Source organism: Panthera leo, chromosome B1, assembly GCF_018350215.1.
Source record: "Panthera leo isolate Ple1 chromosome B1, P.leo_Ple1_pat1.1, whole genome shotgun sequence".
Classification (NCBI taxonomy): domain Eukaryota; kingdom Metazoa; phylum Chordata; class Mammalia; order Carnivora; family Felidae; genus Panthera; species Panthera leo.
Window position 1 is genome coordinate 73,798,281 of NC_056682.1, and position 21,560 is coordinate 73,819,840.

The 21,560-nt window shown below is 41.8% G+C and overlaps 1 protein-coding gene across 3 annotated transcripts in view; it reads right to left on the reverse strand.

The window, feature by feature from the left end:
- Nucleotides 1-21,560, reverse strand: part of TMEM131L (transmembrane 131 like) — a 169,361-nt gene that overhangs the window by 18,487 nt on the left and 129,314 nt on the right. For all 3 annotated transcript variants that reach the window (XM_042935265.1, XM_042935264.1, XM_042935267.1), the window contains exons 23-28: nucleotides 21,240-21,425; nucleotides 20,302-20,451; nucleotides 19,307-19,932; nucleotides 12,936-13,084; nucleotides 4,373-4,497; nucleotides 985-1,151 (exon numbers count right to left, since the gene is read on the reverse strand). In XM_042935265.1, coding sequence (XP_042791199.1) covers nucleotides 985-1,151; nucleotides 4,373-4,497; nucleotides 12,936-13,084; nucleotides 19,307-19,932; nucleotides 20,302-20,451; nucleotides 21,240-21,425 — 1,403 coding nt within the window. The remainder of the gene's footprint in view (nucleotides 1-984; nucleotides 1,152-4,372; nucleotides 4,498-12,935; nucleotides 13,085-19,306; nucleotides 19,933-20,301; nucleotides 20,452-21,239; nucleotides 21,426-21,560) is intronic.

Sequence of the window (21,560 nt, forward strand, 5' to 3'; positions counted from 1 at the left end):
GTCTACTCTGCCTGCGGGATGGGTGATTACACCTGGCTGGGGCTCAGACTGTCAATACCAAGCATACCCTTGATCTAAAAGTGGTTCTGGAAATAAACACTCTGTGAAGAAAACTGAGCTACTTGATCAGACTGGAAATTTATAGGTAATTTCTCCCTCTCTTTTATGAAGATACCTCCTAAGAGCTTCAATGTACTGGGGCACTGGCTGGCTCAGTCAGTGCAGCATGCAATTCTTGGTCTCAGGGTTGTAAGTTCAAGCCCCATGTTGGGTGTAGAAATTACTTAAAATGTTAAAAAAAAAAAAAAAGAGAGCTTCAAAGTACTATTTATGCATGAGTGGAATGAACCCCCAAGAAGACCAAAAGGCAACACATGTGTCAAGGGAATGAATGAGAGGACAGAGAAAGAAACTCCCGAAATCTGCCAGCCATGTGCATGGAGGACATGGACGTGTGTCTGGGAACACGGTGTTGGCAGACAGGACTACAACTCCCCCACACCGTCCCCCACACGTGCAGTCAACTTCAGTGGCCCTGGAGCCTCCTGCTACCCCTTAGTCTAGCTCGGACCTAGCTTTGGGTGCCCTCTACCTCTCACTCCCAGAGGCGCTGCCGGGAAGTTCTTGGGAGGGACGGCAGCCTGGCTGTGCAGGAACTGCCTGGCTTGGGTGTGTGAGAAGAACACAGTTCTCAGCCGGCTGTCCCCAGAGGGAGCAACCACCGTTCCTTCAGCACTGCGCAGGAGGACAGTTGAGAATGGCCAGATTTTAGGGAGGAGGGGACAACACTCGAGGCCTGCCCGGGTTCAAAAGAATCTCAGGTTTACAGTGTCATCCTGACAGCTTTCCATTCAGGCGTCAATAACCTAAGTTGCCTCTGAAGCGATAACCTCATCAAGGTGTCACTTCTTTACAGTGGCTACTTCCTGGAGGAACCAAAAATCCCAACAGAAGCACTGCTCATAGCTCAACATAGTCACACACCTGCCTCTTCCTGTGCAGCAGGTAAACTGCTCCCAATGCCAGCATCTGTCTTACAAATTTCCCCCGGGTTTTCCTGTATACACCAGTTTCTGACATCGACGTCACTGCTCAGCTCAGGCCTTTCAAATGCATTGCACACAAGTTTTAATTCACTCTGTTCAGAAGGCCTAGAAGAACCACAAAAAACAAACAAACAAATCACATCCACATGTTATCATCCAACCATCCTTGCTTTCCATGAGACTTACTAGAGGTGAAAATGAACCTGGGACAACCCAAGACCTCTGCTCTTTGTGTTTTGGGGGAGAAGACACTGAGTAAGGGAGTGGTATCAAAAAGACAAAAGATTTTTGCTGTTTTAGAACTACAATCAATCTGGAGCTCATTTAATCTACTCTATACTTCACACTGAGAGGAATAAAACTCCATAAAGTTAAATAAGTGATGGAGTCCCTCCGTCACCTCATAAGTGGCAGGTCCAGGTCCAGAACCCAGGACTCTTGGCTCATCCTCCTTGGCTTTAGTGACAGGTATGATTCTTAATAGATGAACCTGCTGCCTGGTGTCTGGGGGAAGGTACTGAGCGTTCATTTATATCTCTTCTCATCCATTCATTTAGCAAACATTTATTGAGTGACTACCATGTGCCATGTATTGTTAGGAAAGTTGCGCTTACAAAGCATAAAGTTCTTTCCCCAGGGAGCTCACAGTCCAATGATAACATCTCTCTACTAGACCGTGAACTGGGGAAAGAACTGTAATGGTTTTGTAAATGGCAAAATAGAAATGGGTAGAGGACGCCACAGGAGTCCACAGATGGCTATTCACATCACCTAACTGCAGTACCTCACTTCAGGTTTGTAGGATGGCAGTTAAGAAGACAAAATATGTGAGCTACAGCACATGATTTCATTGGTTTCTGACCGCTCAAAGTAAAGACTATAACAGAAGAAGCAAGAGCCAAGGAAACAGACAATCCAACAAGTACCCACTTCTCTTTTTGTAAGTTTACCCATTTATTTTGAGAGTAATCAAAATGGGTGAGGGCCCCCTGGCTACTTCTTAAGCATCATGTTCTCAAAACATTCTGATTAGTTACAAGCTACTGGAAAGTTCTATTTTAAAATTTTGTTTCTTGGGGCGCCTGGGTGGCTCAGTCGGGTTAAGTGTCCGACTTCGGCTCAGGTCATGATCTCCTGGTCCGTGAGGTCGAGCCCCGCATCGGGCTCTGTGCTGACAGCTCAGAGCTTGGAGCCCGTTTCAGATTCTGTGTCTCCCTCTCTCTCTGTCCCTCCCCCACTCGTGCTCTGTCTCTCTCTGTCTCAAAAATAAATAAACGTTAAAAAAAAAATTTTAAATTTTGTTTCTTTAGCATGTCAGAAATATCCTTGTAGAAATATATCATAATGCTTAATTGGTGAAATTCCACTCGAATTTTGTATCTTCCTGTATTTTCACATCAGGAAAATATAATACTTTAGAGTGACCTAAGTCAATCAACTTTTTATGAAAATACACGTAAAAAGAATAAAAGGTAGGGGGCGACAGGGTGGCTCAGTTGGTTAAGAATCCAACTTTTGATTTGGCTCAGGTCATGATCTCATGGTGCATAAGATGGAGCCCCTTGTCAGGCTCTGAGCTGACAGCACAGAGCTTGCTTGGGATTCATTTTCTCTCTCTCTCTCCCTGCCCCTACCCCGCCTCAAGATAAGTAAATAAAACATTAAAAAATATATATATATAACTTTCCTTTCCACAAGATACCACGCTGCAGCTTTTAAATAATTTAGCCTAAATAAAATGGTAATTGCTAATCAACAATTAGTATTTAGTATTAACAACAAACTAGCAGTGAGTCTATGCTTTTTTCCTATTTGCACTTTGCTGTTTGCTCTGAGTGAGCCAGGGACGTTGGAGCTGCCTGACCTTTCCCCAGCAGAGTGTAAACGAGAAGGCTGGGGTGGGGGGGGGGGGGGTGCTGCAATGCTGAATCACAGGCTCCGGACAGCAACCACCTAAGCGACCCAGCGACAGACACTGCAAGCAGCACCATATGTGCCCCCCACCCTCCCATGCCAGGGTCCTTGCCTCAGTGTGGGCTGTGCTGCCAGAGTCCCCTTCCAACAACAAGCAGAACTGCAGCATGGTGGAGCCCCTTCCCCAGGAAGATTTGGAGCCACTAGAGAACAATCTGGCAGAAAAACATTTAAATACCTAGCTGAGCTCATAAGAAAGAAATTCCCAGATGCCTGAACTCAGAAGAAGAAAAAGCCAGAGTGGTGAGGATGTACTCAGGAGGAAAAAGGTTTTAAAGCCCAGGGGGTAGGTTTCAATTCCTCTCAAAGACAGTTATATACAAGAGTCAGGGAGCTGGAACTATTCCTAAATAAAACTGGGGTCCTGAGAAGGGGGTATTGTCAGTGCAAGGGACACCTGAAAGGCTCCATCCATGGACTTAGGGAGGAAAAGGCAGGAGAAAGCATCTCTACTAGAGGCTCTGGGCTTGTGCATATGTTGGGTGTTTAGATGTCTAAACCAAGAAGTCAAAATTCAGAAACTATACCACCAGGTAGATTTGAAGTCAGAATGTACATACATACTAGTGACCCCTTGAAAAAACAAACCAACCAACCTCAAGCTGAGAAATTCACATAATATCAGATTTAGAAAGATATTTCTGAAAAGCCAGAATGTGGGATTCCCACAAACACTATCCAGTGCCTTCATTTTACTGGTAAGAAAATGAAAGCTCAGGGATATTAGGTGAGCTACAGAAGCAAGGTTTCCAAAGAAGAATATCACACTGCTTGGGTTCCAATTCAGACCCTGCCCCTTACCAATTCTGGGGCTGTAGGCAAAACACAAAATGTCTGGGCACCTCACTTACTGACGCTGTAAGAGAACCCAGCTTCTGCAGGACTGAGCCTCAGGTTCCCTGAGTCATGACTGTTCTCTTGTTAAGGGGCAGGGGAATGCAGGACCCCTCGCAGGCGAGAGCAATGCGGGGGTAGGAGGCCTGAGAGCTCCCAGCTGTCTTCTCTTGTCACCTGGCCCACAAACACTCCTGCAACCGCATTGCACAGGCAGAATGAAGGGCTGGGCACAGAGGATGCCACACTTTTTCTTTAAAACCTCCCAGAGCTTTGAGCATTTTATAAAGTAAAAACATGAAAACTATGTTCACTTTAAGGTACTATTTTAGGAAAAGAAATGAAAACATAACCAGGATATGTATTAATTTTAATAACATTTATCTCAAAATACAAACATTGATATCTATTCTCTGTATCCAATACAACAAAAATAAGATTAAAAGATAATAGCTAAGAATAAAATTATAGATTAAAAAACAGATGAAAATTTTAAAGCGATCGTAAAAATTACACACCTCAAGACCTGAGCAGTACCTCTTTTCTTGTTTTTTCTACATGTTCGATTTTTATTCCAACTCAAGTTTTGTAAATTGCCTTCTTTCTTCTCCTGAAGCTTCTTCCTCCTATAAGGATCTTCTTGCTAAAGAGAAAAAAGAAACCTTAAGTAAAGGTTTAAACTGAAGACCAACTTCATATGAATTCAGAATGTTCCAACATGGGTGAAAACAGAGACATACATTTCTCAATCTCTAGTTTGTTTTCATTTCCCTTCCTTCTCTACCTTCCTCAATCTCTGAAAAAAGAAAAAACAATCATTGCCTATAAAATTCCAAACAGGCTAAAAAGGAAAAACATCTGTTAGCAATTTAGGGTCAGCTTGCTGTTAATCGGCAGCAATAAATTCTCCAGCATTCACCTGTTAATTTGGTATGTGCAATTCGCATGAATTACTACTGAAGAAAAGTCACGTAAAAACTCAACTTAGGAGTAATTTGTGTATTTCTGTTTTTATTTGTTTACAGAAAAACTTTAGGAGGACAGCCAAATCTCCACTGAGTGTGCCAAACTAGTTTAAGCTTTTGTAAATAAGGCAAGAATATGCTTGATGTTTTAAATGTGGTTCTGAAAAACTTAATTTAGCATGAAATTCGTATTTTTATATATCTATACATTATGTACGTATGTGTATATACACATATACACATACGTGTGTGTGTGTGTGTGTGTGTGTGTATACATATATATATATTTTTTTTAATTTGGGCCTTTTCCTCTTTTAAATGTTAGGCATAGTCTGTTAAGCCAAGAGAAGGGGGATTCCCCTGCCCCTTAACATTTTGAAGTAGCTCCTGCCTTAGAAGTCCTCTAATAACTCTATTTCTCTTCCTTCTACCACTCTGCCTCTTTAAAGGTTTTTTTTTTAATGTTTATTTATTTGAGAGAGAGAGAGAGAGAGAGAAAGAGAGAGAGAGAGAGCGCACAAGCAGAGGAGGGGCAGAGAGAGAGAGGGAGACACAGAATCCAAAGCAGGCTCCAGGCTCCCAGTTGTCGGCACAGAGCCCAAAGCAGGGCTTGAACTCACAAACCATGAGATCATGACCTGAGCCGAAGTCGGATGCTCAACTGACTGAGCCACCCATGTGCCCCAAACTCTGCCTCTTTACAGCAGAGGCACTGTCAGCAGGTGGGAGAAGGTACAGAGCTCACTAGGGCTTGAAAAATGCATTGTTCCTGGACATCACAGAGGCAAATCCCCCAGCTCAGAGAGTCCTCTTCCTACTGACCCTTAGGATTCACCTTTCATACAGAATAAAGACTGCCTCATTTTACCTTCTTTTTTGAGAAGTTTGGTCCAGAAATCAGAGTAGGAATCCATGGCATTCTAGCATACACCTGACTAATACACATGACTTGGAAGAGGAAAAGCAGAAGGTTTCAAATGCCTACATGTTACATATCTGGGGTATCAAAAGCCTCATGTACATATTACGGCAAGAGGCTTACTACAATAAATACTAGAAATAAAATGAAACTGCAACTGTACATGTGGTAGGATTATGGGATTTGGGGGTTCTTCTTAATACTCCTTTAGTTTCTCTCCCAATAAGTATGTATTAACTTTTTTCTGATTCTGAAGGAATCTGAAAAACATGACACGTTAAACACACAAAGCCCTATCTTATAGGATTTTATGCTAACTGCTTAAGTTAGACGCTAAACACATTAATAACATATGATCAGACATTATCCAAAGTTAAACAGTAAATACATGCCATATTTATTCACGTACTATTCCCTGTATATTTCTAACTTTGGGGAGGAAAGTTTTCCTCTCCCCTCCCCTCTCCACTTAAGGGCCAAGAAAGACTTTTCAACACAGCAAGTACTTGAGCCTTTCTGTCCCTCCAGAGTCACATACAAAGAAAGGATCTGTCTCTAAGTGGGGTCAGAGAAAGAGTGAGCTGGTCAGTAGTCACTCTGACACTTGGCTGCCTTTCTGCACTCAATCTGGTTAGATTTGTCATCCTGTGCAAACAAGAGGGACTACAGAGACATGAGACTGGGTGGTCAGAGGCATCGTTACTGTCTCTGAATATAGGCAAGAGTGATTAACGAGAGTGCGGGGCACGCTGGACTCCGGTGAGTGGAATGACAGAGAAGCAGAGTGCATGAGCAAACACAGACAGGAACAGAAACAGGGTGTGGACAAGAGAGGGAAAAGACTGAGGACATACTGAGGAATGAAAAACTAATGAATGGACTTGCTGTGTGTGTGTGTGTGTGTGTGTGTGTGTGTGTGTGTGTGTGTGTGGCGGGGGCTGGGGGGCGGGGGAGAGGGAGTGAGGAACAATGGGAAGTGAAGAGGAAGGGCTCCAGTCAGGCTTGGAGAACAGGCCAGCACTGGCAGTAGCAGATGGCGGGGGGAGGGGGCCGGGAGAGAAAACCAGAGACCCAGAGCAACAGACTTGTGGAGAAATGAGAGGCAGACTAAAGGCACAATCTGGCTCTTTGCTTTCTGGTAGAGGGTGTCACACATAGAGGGAGGCAGGACCAACCAGGGAACGAGTCCGTGCAGAGTTGCAAGTAAGACCACAACTGTGAGGCCAAACAGCCCAATTTGAATCTCACTCCATGCCTGCAACTGTGATCTTGAGCAAGTTACTTAGCTTCTCTCTGCCTCAGTTTCCTGAATCTTCCTCAAAAGGCTGTTGTGAGTGTTACATTACCTGATACATAGTAAGAATTCTATAGAAGACCTGGCTATTATCACATTATTGAATTATTTGAACTAGTGAAGTTCTCTGATAGCCCTGGTAGAAGGGACAATTTCATTGATTACAGGGTGGGGAAATAAAAAGATTTCCTAAAAGCAAAAAGATTTAGTAAAAGCAAATGAAAAAAATCAAAGAAAAACCACAGATTTCACAATACATTCTTCAAGCTGCTGTATATAAGTAAAAGCAAATAAAAGAGGGAAAGGGCCAATTAAGAAAAAAATCGGATACACTATTTGATAGGCAGAGTCAATACCGTGCTGTATGTTCTTAAAGAAAATAAGAAAAACACATGCGACAGAAAAACAGGCAAAGGACATGAAATAGAAATTTGCAAAAGAAATATAAAAGGCTAAAAACCATGAAGACTTCACCCAAAATACTTAATAATGAAGTATGTTTTTAGGAAAGCCAAATTATAGACCAGCTTGGATCTCATCTTTCCATTTTGGTTTTAAAAACCACGAGTGTATTTACACTGCATGTTTCTGCCTGCAAACACCAGGAGAGGGCTGGGGAGGCAGAGTGCCGTTAACACAGTCTGCCTCTGGGCAGCACAAGTGGAACTGGGCGAGACATTCACTTCTAACTTATTTTAAAAAATGAAAAAGATTTCAGTGGTAGGATTTTGGATGGATGAGTTTTTACTTGTTTTTCGGAATAGGAAAGTGATTTTTCCCTGGTGAGAGATGCAAAGTGAAAGAAAACACAGTCGTTTCCCTACCTCGCTGATCAAGATTTTGCATGACACATGGGGCTGCTGGGGGCAGAGGAAGCCAGCGTTTCCTACACCATCCATGTGAACATGAATCCACCTTTCTGGAACGCAATCTGGGGCACACATGAGGATACTCTCTAATCCTACTTCTAGAAATCTCTAACAAGGACACAGCAGGTATACAGGGAAGACTTAAGAACAACGTAGCTCATCATAGCGCCATTTACGAAAATAACAAGCTGTAAATTAATGTCCAGTCACAGGGGAATGGTTTAGGATTAGGGGCATAGTTAAATGACAGAATGTTATGTAACCACTGAAAGTTCCCTTTGTTTTGAACGTGAGAAAATTCAGAATTATTAGCATGATTAGCAAACCTACATCTACATAATGATGATGCTGAGGTTTTTAAAAAGTTGTATAAAAAAGAAATAGAATATATAAAAATGTACAAAGTGGTTCATTTTGGATAGACTTTTCTCCCCGCTGCCCCTTCCTTATGCTTTTGTAACAATCATAAATTCCTTTTCTAAGGGGAAAAAAATCTGCTTGAAAAAATAAACAGCAGGGCTACGGTTAAAATTTAGTTTGTAGCTCTTAAATCTGGGCTTCAACCTTCTTTGCCAATAAATCTACAGGAATGTTCTCCATGTACTATAGACAGATTTATACAATTTTCTAAGCTGCAAAGTTAGGCCCTAAGAATGTATAAGAAAAACAAACATTGAGTGCTGCCCTTGGGAATGTGTTTATTGAGAACGACTTCTCCAAACGAACAATGAAATGGAAAGCACACACTTGCAAGGTTTTAAAGAGATGCTCTGCAAAACAGGGAGTGAGTCTTGGAGACAGCAAAACAAATGAGGGACTATGGTCCCTCAGATCCTCCAGCTGGTGGCATCCTTCCTGTTGAGGGGACTGCCATCATCTTTAGGTGCAGATGTCTGTCTTACACAGGCTCCCAGGCCAGAAAAGGAAGGAGGAGCTTACATGACCCCTGGGACTGTGCACGAGCGAAGTCTGAGCTCCAGGGATAACGAGAAAAAAGAAGAGGCCCAAGCACAGAGGCCTGGGTCTGTCATGGGGGCCAGAGGCTGAGTCTGAAGTGGGGGAATGGCACCCACCCGTGACAGATGGATGCCAGCAGCACCACCACTGAAGCACAGTTCCTCGGGGCCACCTCCTCCTTGTGGCCCTCAGATGGAGGGACCTGGCGTGAGTCCCAGCTCGCAGGCTGTGCAGCCACTGAGTGATCATATTTCAGTGTTGGTTTCGATCTCACTACAGGGCAACATGGAAGTCTCCAAAGCCCTTATCAGGAGGATGTTAAGGTTCAACCCTTACCCTCACCCATTCCCTCCTACCTCAAATTCAATGACTTTATTTCTGCTCCTGAAAGCACAGCCCGTCTTAGTCTTCCGGCCTCGCTTCCAGTACATCTGCTATACCTGCACCCTCAAGCCGTCCACAGCTACACCACCACCTGAGGTTCACACTCAGGCCCCTGCTCTTCCCTCTGTACATACACACCTCGGAGAACTCAGTGTCCTCTTTCAGTTCTAACCTCCACAGGCACAGCTCCCATTCAAGCCCTGGATCCGTATCTCTGGCTGTCACTAACGAACACGGTCATTTCCTTTCTACTTACCCCTTGTCAGTGCTTAGTAAGTGCGCTACTCTAAGCACTTACCACATGAACTCATCTATGCCTCACAATGCTAGGAGGTAGGCAGGCTACTCTCATCCTCATTTGTCAGATACGGAAACTGCGATGTTAAGTAACTTGTCCAATGTTATAGAGCAAGTAAGTGACCACCTGGATTCAAACCCAACAAGTCTGGCTGCAAAGTCCATGCTCTTAATTTGCAACATTGCTTTGATAAACATAAAAATGAACTCATAAGTCAGAATTCCCCATCTTCTAGTTAGCCAGACTTAAAACCCTGGAGTTACTTTTGCAAGTGATTGTATAAGAGAAGACAGCTCCTCTCCTTTGTGCAATTAGGTGCAGGGAAGTCCTATTAGTTTTTCTTCTAAATTCTTACCTACTCTTACTACCCTTGACCCTTGCTCCTGCCCAGACACAGCCTTATATCACACCTCCCAGCAGAGTAACAGCCTCCTTATGAGAAGACAGCTGGTGCCCAACTCTGCTCTCTATAACCCAGCCTCCAAAACGTTCAGACTGACCCTCCAAAAATGCATTATCCACACATTCATTCAAGCATTTACTAAACAACTACACTTTATAATCTTTGTAACAGCCATTCTGCCCGTCTTTGTGAAACTGAACTGAAAAATACCCAATTATGACCTTCAAGAAACTCACAGCCTATAGGCTGTTTTCCACCACCCATCCACATGCCAGTTCAGAAACCTTCCATAGCACTCCATCATTTGCAGCAGGGTCCCCCCCAAACTGGCCACCCTTCAGCCAAATCCTCTGGCCAAACCCTTCAGCCAAAAGAACTTTGTTTGGACAGATGTGCTTTTAAAAATCTGACTCTGAAACTTATTAGCAAGCAACCCACTACTGTCCAATTCTCTATAGGCATCATCACTTTGATTGCTGTGCTCACCCAGTTCACTATTTGTGCTTCTGGCTGAGGTCTAGGGATAAAGTCTAAATTTTCAATTGGTATGCAAAGGCCTTTCCCATCTGGAAGGTCTCCCACTCTTCCCTCCCATTACTTCCCACTCCTGATTGAGCTTCTTCTCAAAGATGATCTACTACAGCTCCCAGTTATGCTGTGGGGTTCAGGGGTGCCGCTGCCCACCTTCCCTTCTTTGCCTGTCCACGTTTCTATCTGAAATCCCTTCCACCACTTGACTACTTAGAAATATCTTGTCCTTCTTTAAATGCTGCAAACTCCCAGTTTGGAATGTCTAGGATATCTTTATTTTGTATCATTTTCATGTTATTTAAATGAAAAACCCATGTTGGTTATGAAGTTTAAGCAAAAATAGAAGAATATAGAGAAGGAAAAAAGAATCACCCCAAATCCCACCACCCAGAAATAACCAGAGTCTGCCACTGATTATTTGGCAAACCTTATTTTTTACTATCTCTTTATGAACCTACATACACATTAGGATGGCAAGACAAGTGACAGGAATGATTCATAATATTGGAACGATGTATTATTTTTAAATAAAAATTTAAAGCTCAGTTTTATTTGAATTTAACAAAAGTAACTGAAGTAGAACCCAGGGAACTGCCAATGTTCAAATAATCATTTCTTCTTTATTAATTGTTTAACGTTAAGAAAGATAGTGAAGGACATTTTCATTAAGTTTTCACCCTATTAAGTGCTATGTTCAGTTTTATACAGTATGGACTCTCCACCAAGAAAAATAACATTAAAACTCACCATCACCTACCATTCAATACCATCTCTCATTTTTGCAGATTGTTACCTTTTCGTTTTAAAATATGCAATCTGTTCTGCAATTATAATTGCTAACTGTTTAGTTTTAATTGCGGATGGAAAATGGACAGAAATCCCAACAACAGACCTTTAACACAGCTTCAGTAGTCCTGGGTCCTTATTTTCACTTCTAGCTTAGTTAAATTTCATTAACTTCATTTTTTAAGAAAGACTCATGATGAACTCACCTGTGTTTAAGGATGCTGCTGTCTTCGCACTTAAGTGTCAACTTGGCTAGAGTGTTCTTGCTCACATTCTCATTCTCTCCAAGATATGGCTCCCTGTGCCCTGGCATGAGACTTTTCTACCAAGTGAGGCAAGCCTGAGCTGGTGTTTCTCCATCTTCCTCACCTCCTTGCACTGTTCTTTAGGCTTTAAGTTCAATAACTATAGCCAGGCTGTGCCTGTGTCCATTGCTATGTGTCAGTTTTTCCTGGTGCACCCAGTGTGCCCTTTTATTCTACAAATTCCATTCTTCCCTTGTATCAGGAAAATTTTCTTTGATTTCATCTCTGAATAAATATGTTTCAGATCTATTTCCTGGGTCATTTACTTAAACACTCATTATTCTTCTGTTGGACTGGTTTTGTCTTTCTTTGCCCCATATCTATCATCATCTTTTCTCTAACTGCTTCCAGCTCTTCAATTTTTTCCCCCACACTCGCTCTGATTATCTTAAAGCCTTTCTCGGGGTCAAATAATTCAAGTTTTGGCTACTGTTGTGTAACGTCATTTGGGTCTTCATTTCTTAGCTGTATAATGTCTCTTTTAACCTCATCCTGGTGTATTGATTTGCCTTTATAAAAGCTCTCATTTTATGGAGTTCATTTTCTATAGTGAGAAGTATGAAGAGCTTTCTTCAGGTCTCTGGATATGTTTTCTTCTACATTAGGATCTTTACCTGTCTTCTGTGTTCTACTCCTTTCATTCGCTTTTACTGTGTGTGTTGGGGGGGGGGGGTGGTATACAGTGTATACCTGCATAGTTAGAATGCTATGTTTTTCCCACTGGGCTTTTACTAATACACAGATAGCTCTGTTCTGAAATAAAGTAGGTAAATTCTCCTAAATACCTTTTCTACCTTTCTCCTTCACCTGTTTGCTTTTGCCTATGAGATATGGGGCTGGGTTCTGCTCTCTAGATGCTCTTTGGTAGGCTACACTAGAGAGAAGGGAGAGGGTTTGCCAGGACAGTGTGCAACTATGTTCTCTTTTCTTGGAATCTGTTGCACAAGCGCCCACTTGCTTGAGCTAGATAGGCATCCCTTTCCTGTGGATTTTGGCCTATGCTTCCAACTCAGCAAGAGCAGACCCTAAAATGGATGTTGGGTAACAACTGGAGAAAAGGGACTGGTTCTACTCCACCGTCTTTACCAAGAGTTAACCCATCTGCTTAAGAACAGCTTCCCCAGAGAATAAAAGATAAAAGCTATCTGATGTTACTAGAAATTATCTTAGCGTCTCCTATGGAATTAGAAGATAAATAAAACTTTCCAAACACCTCAAACTCACCACTTACAAGTACAGATTCAAATGCATAACTAGCCCCCTCACTGAAAAGTATGAAATATACGTGGATAGTCACTAGACAGATATTTGCTCTCTAAGCCCTAAAAATGGGTTTTGTCCTAATAGGCAAGAGAAAAAGGAATACAGACCTCGACTGAAGGTATGTCCTGTTTCTCAAAACATATGTCTTCTTTAGATGCTTTGTGGATCTTCTTTTCTGAGGAAGACTTTGTGTCAACCTTTTTCAAAGTTTCACAGCTGTCTACTTCATTCTTGACAGGCACTTGCTGGTTATTCCCTTGAATACATAAAAATGATTTAATCTCTAGCTAATTATTTCCATTCACATTCCCATAGTTAAATCTCTTTCCCACACCAATCTAATTTAATGAGATTTAGACTTAAAGATTGTTCCCAACATTCACGATGCTCTAGAAATGTGTTGACCACTAAAACCGTGCTTACGTTACGAGGTCTACAAAAAGTCTTTAAAACAGATTGAGGGAAAAGCCTGAGGCGGTACACCATTATTTACAGCAGCATTATACCTAACAGCCAATAGGCAGAAACAACCCAAGTGTCCCTGGACAGATGGACAGACAAACAAAATGTGGTATACCTACAGTGGAATAGCATTCAGCCTTAAGAGGAATGAATCATTGCCAACACCGTGGGCAATATTATACTTAACACTATTGAGGTTTATACTCAAAAATGATGGAGAGGGAAAAGCAAAGGAAGGAAATTCTGACACATGCCACAATGTGGATGAACTCTGAAGACCTGAGGCTAAAAGAAATAAGCCAGTCCCCCATAGAGAAATACTATACGATTCTTCTTGTCTGAGGGACCTGGAGTCATCAAATTCATAGAGATGGGCTGGCGGGAGAAGGCAGAGGTACTCACTGCTTAATGGGTATAGAGTTTCTTTTCATGACAGTGAAAAGGTTCTGGAAACGGATGGTGGTGATGGTTGCACAACAATGTGAAGGTACTTAATGCCATGGAGCTTTATAATTAAAATGGTAAATCTTATGTTATGCCTATTTTACCCCAATTTTTTTGAAGTTGGTGAGGGGAGAGAGGGGTAAAGGCCTTGGCTTCCAGTCATGACCCAGTCCCTAATTAGTTTTCAAAGCAAATCTCTTAAGTTGCCTGAGTTTCTTCAATTTCCTTAGTTATAAAATGAAAATACCACTTTCTCCGCCTGCCCCGACTGCTACAAAGATGAAATCAGAAGACCCATAAATGGAAAGGATCCCCCACCAAAACTGCATGACCCGTTTCAGGGTAGGTTCTCCTCCCAGTCGGGGCGCACCTGCGCCCAGCAACCAGGGCCTGTACCCTGTAAATGAGCAGATGAATCACAGGGCAAAAAAGCTGGTGCTGGTAGAAACCTCATGTGAAAACATGATTTTCCTACTTTTCTTTCAAGTGATTTCATGCCTAAGTGTATTTCTTCTTCCATCCCTTACTTCAAAATAAAGTCAAAGCAACGTCAACCCCACAAAAACTGGCCTCAGTGTTCTAATATGAAACAAAGCATTTCAATACCTTCTCTTTTTTTCTTGAACTGAGACTTCCCTTACCATACCTTTGCAATCTGAGAAAGTTTAGATGGCCCGGCAGCTATTTCATAAGGAAGCAGGCTGCAGGCTTGGTGATGCAAGCCTGACCTCACTTCAGCAGGGGCTCCAGTCTGGCCCTGCTTTGGGACCTGGTGCAGGGAAAGTCTGTGCCCGCAAAATGAAATGAGCAGTTCAATCCCCTCTGATTCTGAAATTCTGAAGCTGAACTCACTCAAAGCAAGATATATACATCTTACAAATAACACTTACAAGGGAAGCATGCTTTTATTTTGTTAATGGAAAATGGTGTAAGTATCACAGAACTATAAAAACGCTGGGAAGCATTAATTGCCCTAAGACACAAGTTGGGTGTTCAGACAACTACAGAGGAAAATATCCACCATGATGAAGTGGTAAAGGAAAGAGCCAAGAACAAAGGAGGCAGGATCCAAAACAGAAAAAGAAATCATAAATAAGGACATCCCTTCGGATTCTGGAAACCATACATATAAAAGAGAACACATACATTCTCCCCAAAAATGTGCCGCTAACTTTCCTAGAGTCTTAATTCGTGAGAAAATGGATTTCCTTATGTGTTCTTCCGGCCAAGAACAGCACTAAAAGTATTAGTTGTCAAACTTTCTCAGGAAGGATCCAAAGTTAATATCCAACACTGAACTGTCCCCAAAAGTGCTAAAGCACTTAGTAACACCTTCTGTGGGGCTGGGAATCAGGACCAACAGTAAAAGCAATACTTTTTTTTTTTTTAATTTTTTTTTTAACGTTTTATTTATTTTTGAGACAGAGAGAGACAGAGCATGAACGGGGGAGGGTCAGAGAGAGGGAGACACAGAATCTGAAACAGGCTCCAGGCTCTGAGCTGTCAAGCACAGAGCCTGATGCAGGGCTTGAACTCACGGACCGCGAGATCACGACCTGAGCCGAAGTCGGACACTTAACCGACTGAGACACCCAGGCGCCCCCCCACTTTTTTTTAAATTTTTTTTTAGTAAAAGCAATTCTAATAACAAGTTCTTCATTGAGTCTTTGAGAAACTCTAACATGACAATATCTAAGAATTTAGAAATTCATTTACTAAATGGAGCTATCCAAGTCATCTTATTAGGCACGATTACTTACTTACAGTGTTATACAACTTTCTTATACCCATCTCAGAAAGTCAGTGTTTGAGCCACAAAGATAAAAAACAAATAAAACAGGGAACAAGTGAACACAACTAGAATCCTGCTTAAACTTTTATGGTATCAAATCTAATCAAGTGTTATATTTTGAGTAAAAGCTAATCTTCAAGGTATTAGTATCTATGAGTAAAATGAGACTATTTGAATTTTTCAAATATTTGTATTTCAGAAATTTGGAGTGTCTATTCAGTGACATCTTCCATGTATTGTTAATTCCAAGGCTTAGGGTATTATTCAATTTAAAAGTTTATTATCCTTTACATTGTTATAAGCAGAAAGCAATAAAAGGGCGCCTGGGTGGCTCACTTGCTTAAGCCTCCAACTTCAGCTCAGGTCATGATCTCATAGTCTGTGGGTTCAAGCCCCGCATCGGGCTCTGTGCTGACAGCTCAGAGCCTGGAGCCTGCTTCAGATTCTGTGTCTCCCCCTCTCTCTGCCCCTCCCTTGCTTGCTCTCTCTCTCTCTCTCTCTCTCTCGTGCGCGTGTGCGCTTTCTCTCAGAAATAAAAATTAAAAGAAAGAAAGCAATAAAATAATTGGCTGACTATTCCTCTTTCATAGTGCTGAGGCCAGCTGTGTGTCTTTAACCTTAATTCCAGAGATCATTATTTTTTAATTGTACGGTCAAATACAGATCTAGAATTGTGATCACACAATTTAAAAATAATACACATTTGAAAAGAGACATATTTAAAAGATCATTTACGTTACACACAGAGCTCTACTCTTGTCAGAAGCTCAAAAGACTCTGGAATACATAACAAATGTTTGAAAAATTGAGCTGTGGTTTGACAGGTGGATGCCAAGAAAACTGTGTGTGAAAACAGAGCTCTGAAGCATCTGTCAACAGACTTCCTTTCTATGGGGAATTTTAATTTATGACTTACTACAAGGCCTCTCAGAAGAAGGCCGCAGAAAGAACGGGAAGGGGATGAGACACATTTCTTTAATCAGAAAATAAATTCTGTGTTTTTCAACAACAAAACTGAGTATGTAGTGCCAGAGCCATTAATATTCACCTTGGAATATTTTTTTTCTCACACAATATGTCACCCTCAGGAAAAATTAAAAAGCCTCAGAATAGGAGAAGGCAAACTTCCTCACATGCCTCAAGGAGGTCTGTCAGGTTAATAAAATCACTTCAGGCACTCTTAGGAGACAGACCGCCTGCCCCCTTCCCCTTTTTCCAAAAGTAATCTTGTCACTGAATTTGCCTCTATGGAACATTTGTATACTTTAGGAGAAGGAGCTAGGATGTGGCAAACACACTAGCTGCTTTCCCCTGAGCAAACAGAGATTCCCCATTCTAGTGGGCCACACAGGAAACGAGGTGGAGGGACCTGGGATTCCCAACCAGCCGGCGGGCTAAGTTCAAATATTAACACAGAAGCCGTTTTCTTCAGATTCTAGAATGATTTTGTGATGGAAACACGTTTTTCACAAAGTAAAACACTTTTCAAAGCAAAAAAAGAACCAACACTCAAAGTTGGAAGTGAAAATTTGGAGAGTTCTCATATACAAATGGTTTTCTCATCCTTGAGCATTCTTCACACGTTATGGACTCCCTGCCAATTATATGCCTGTTCACCATCTGCCAGCTTATTACAATGCTTTCCTTTAAAATCTGATAAAAGCACCCCAAGCCCTTGATATTACTAAAAAAAAACTGCAAATCCTATCTTCAAACTACAAATATCTTCCTCTAGAATTCTCAGTCCTTTCTTATTTTTAAAATTGTCAATCCTTTAAAATGTCTAAATTGTAAATGGATGGCAGGCAACCTATTTTTTTTAACCTCTTTGATATTTTCCTAGAATAGTGCTGTGAACAGAAAACAGAACAAAACACATGTCAATGAATGGCTTTCCCTGCGAGGAATCTCCTGCTGACATACTAATTCCGGAGAGAAATTCAGCACTGTGAATTAGCACCTCTAAGTTTGCTGGTCAGAACATGGTGGAAAGCCAAAGTTCTTTCATCAGTCCTTACTTGATCTGATCAACAATCACCCTGATACCACTTAACATACTACTGATCTAACCAAAGAGCAGTTTTTAAAGACTTCTTATTGCAAGACACTTGTTTCCATTTAAAACACCGATTAGCAATCTGCACAGGAGGGAAAGATTCTGGGCAGGAATGACATCTATGATGATATAAGCAAGTCCTTTGTTTCTGGACCTCCAATACGAAGTTCACTCACACTTGCTGAAGTATTACTATATGGCCATCTATGCTCCACTATGGGCATTAAACATCAAGTATTGGACAGGAGGGACCTGAAGCACAAATGTGAATCCTCTGACCCACTCTAGCGCTGCACTTTGGGCCCACGTCTCCACATTTTAACCCACTTCAGAGTACTGCAGTGCAGCAAAAGGTCCTTCCCATCTATCTATCCACAAGGCCATGGCCACTGCACTCTGCAGGCACATTTATGCAGATGCCTAATGGACGCAATGGGCCACAGAAGCACCTCAAACAACTATGGTTTTAGGCTTACGTAAAGTCAGCCTATGTTAGATCCTGTGCTCAGGCCTAAATGATACCAAACAAGGAAAACCCTGGTAGGATTCACCCCTAATCTCACTCTTTCACAAATGTTTTGCAGCCTGAGCCCCATGGAAATGGAACAACAGGCAGCCCCCTGCCCTACCACAAAACATCCTCAGACCAGGTATGCTATGCTATCATTTGAGGATCTGGTTGAATGCTTCATCCGGAGTGCGTGTTCACACGCCGGATGGACAGAACACAGGGGACGGTGTCAACCCTGCAGACATGATTCCACCTCAAACACGTGCATGGATACCAGGGGAACGGTACAAACTGGTTGGAACAAGACGCACCAGGAATACATGTGCAGTTGCCTGACCTTGCTCCACTCGCTCAGAGGACTCCAGCTTTGAAGTTAGAGACGTCCTTTTATGGAACACATAAAATTCACTTCGGGTTTTTAACTATATGCATAAAACTCATCAGAAACTGACCAATCCATAATATTTCTCTACCCCCTCTACAGTAACAGGGAGTGAAACACATTAGATGTTTTAATAAGATCAAAGGTGACTGATTTTTCCAGATTAAAAAGTGTCCAAAATCTGACTTTTACCAGGTACAGAAACGTGCATATTAAGATGATCAGAACGGCTAAGAAAAATAAGCACAGGCTCTTATGCCAAAAGCCAAAGGGGTCAGTTAAAGCTTCACGACAATGTTACATATAGGTAGTTTTCTGAGTCCAGTCCTGCCTATGCTTCCACTAACTGCCTTTGCTATAAGAGAACATCTGTCTTTTTTAACCAAGGGACACAATTAGACAAGAATCAGGGCCAGGGAACATGAGACGGTAGCAGCTGTTAAATATAAAAAGTTGGTAAGTTTTGTTCAGTCAGAAACATTTTATGAGCAGATTAATTTTCACAAATAGTCTGAAAATCCAAGATATAAAATAATTAGAAAGTGGTGTCCATATCCTCCCAATAAAATATGACATTCCCAACCCTCTAAACACATGTACTAAAAGTACACTTCTTAGCCACGACATTCTAAAAACGTGGTGCCTCCTCCTAAGCTTTTCATTTTGCAAACCGTACTTCAACATTTACACCTTTGCTTTAACTCTGTGCAAGAACTAAGAATTCAGCATCCATGATTAAACCTAAAGTCACAGGTGAGAACAAATTCTGTTAAAAAAACAGACCGAAGACAAACCAGAGAGAAAAGTCATCCAGGAGGATGAAAAGATTACCATTATTCTTCCCGGAAATCTCTGGCAAGTCTGACTGGTACTGAGGTGCACTTCTTGACAAGTGATTTTCAGGTAGTTTCTTAGAGGTCTTCAGAGAACAGAGCTCTCTCTCCTTGAGCTCACCTATGTTTTCTGAAGTTTTAATATCCGTTTCCTTAGGAAACATACATGTCTGTATTTCCTCCTTCATATGACATTCTGAAGAAGGATGATTGACCATAACTGTGTTTTTCAGTGTGTTTTCTTCTTTATTCAGTAAGTTTTTGGGAAGGGTTAAATTCTTTTGCAGGTTGACATTTATGCCACTTGCGTATTTGAGGTTTATCCAGTTCTCACCCATAACATCAGTGCACACGTCCTCTCTAGGGGCAGACAGGGGGCTGCCCAGGGCTGGAGTCTGTCTCTCCTCAGCAGCAGTGTTGGCACTGCTGGCAACAGGTGGGCTAGGTCTGTGTTTGCTGTAATAGACTGAGCACTTGTGCTTCTTCTGAGAATGACCGTAGGTACCGGGGCTCCTCCTTGCCGCATTCTGGATCCTGCTTTGTGGAGTGTTTACTGGAAGACAGCTCTTCCCTCTGCCTTTATCAGAGGGGCCATAGGTATCAAGAAAGTTCTTACAATTGCTCCTGAATGGAGGAAGAAAAACATTTAACATCCAGCCAAGTGGAATCAAACCCTACCCCTCTGTTTCTAAAGCCGTGAGAAAGAAGTGGCCATCGGTACTGTGTGTACTGGGGAATTCTATCTTTCCTTCTTCCAAACCCCCGAGTTTTACAAACTAAGTCCTTATATGAAGTCTATCTTATTGTAAAAGGACTGTTACAGCCTCAATGACTTAAAGAAAATTTTATGAATCTAAACCTGGACTCAGAATAATATTTATATCACCTTAAAATAAAATCAGAACGGAGTAATATCAAAGGTGAGAGCCCCTTCCCCCCCAACACACACACACACACACACACACACACACACACACACACAGAAATTCTTACTTGTGAGAATGGGAGCTAATTACATCCATCGAACTATTGTTTTGCTGCGAAGATGAGCTAGCATTTTGCCTCTGTCTTGTTTTCATGAATTCCATAAGAATGTACTGTGCTTGTTGGAAGGCTATTAAAATCACACCCAACAGGGACAAACTGAGGAAGAAAGCAATGGGGTTCATTACTGCATGGTTCTGACTGGCATTAAAAAGACCAGCTCTCTTACAGAAGAGCAGTGGATGGTTGATGCAAAATGTCTAAAGATGTGGTACTTTCTGATATTATCTTAAAGATTAAAAAAAAAACCCCAAGTTTCTAAAAATGTGCATACTTGTAAGTTTGACATTCCAATTCCATTTTTAAAAGCACTTGTGGGCGCCTGGGTGGCTCAGTCACTTGAGCGTCTGACTTCGGCTCAGGTCATGATCTCACAGCTCGTGAGTTTGAGCCCTGCGTCAGGCTCTGTGCTGACAGCTCAGAGCCTGGAGCCTGTTTCAGATTCTGTGTCTCCCTCTCTCTCTCTGCCCCAACCCACTCGCATTTTGTCTCTGTCTCTCTCAAAAATAAATACACATTAAAAAAAAATTTAAAAGCACTTTCATGATAAAATCTAAAAGGGTCGTTCCAGTCTTCCAATCTCAAATTGCCACTGCACTGGGCCAATAGGAGTCAAAGTCGTATCTTCCCCTGTGACGGCCAGTGAAAACATATGGAGCATAATGGTCTATGATACTTCTAGGTCCCATGAATCTCTTACAATTCATTTACTATTATTTTAAAGTTTATCAGTTACTACTTTGTCTACTTCATGTGTATCAGGGTTCACAAAGAAATACAAATTTCACTCAATTCAGATGCTTTGAATATGCTATTTGACTATTCATAAGCTCTTACACCCAGGCAATAGACAGTTTCTTGCAACTCGCCCAAAGGCGGGAGCATACCTGACAAAGAAGACTGTGAGCCTCCAAAACGACTCCTCCCAGCTGGGTCCTGGAACCACGTCGGCACACAGAGGCAACAGGTGATGAGGGAGGGTCACATTGAGAGTGAAGTGAAATTCTAGGTCTGCTGCAGTCACAAGAGTCAGCTCACGAATGACCCAGGAAGAGGTAAAGTCGGGAGTAAACCTGGTAACAAAAGATTCATCTTTATGAACTTTGATTCTTTTAATTCCAGGCACAAAACAAAGTAATCACAATAGCAGCCAAATTTCTTACTTACCATAAGTATTTATATAAAAACAACTTAACATGTCTTACCAA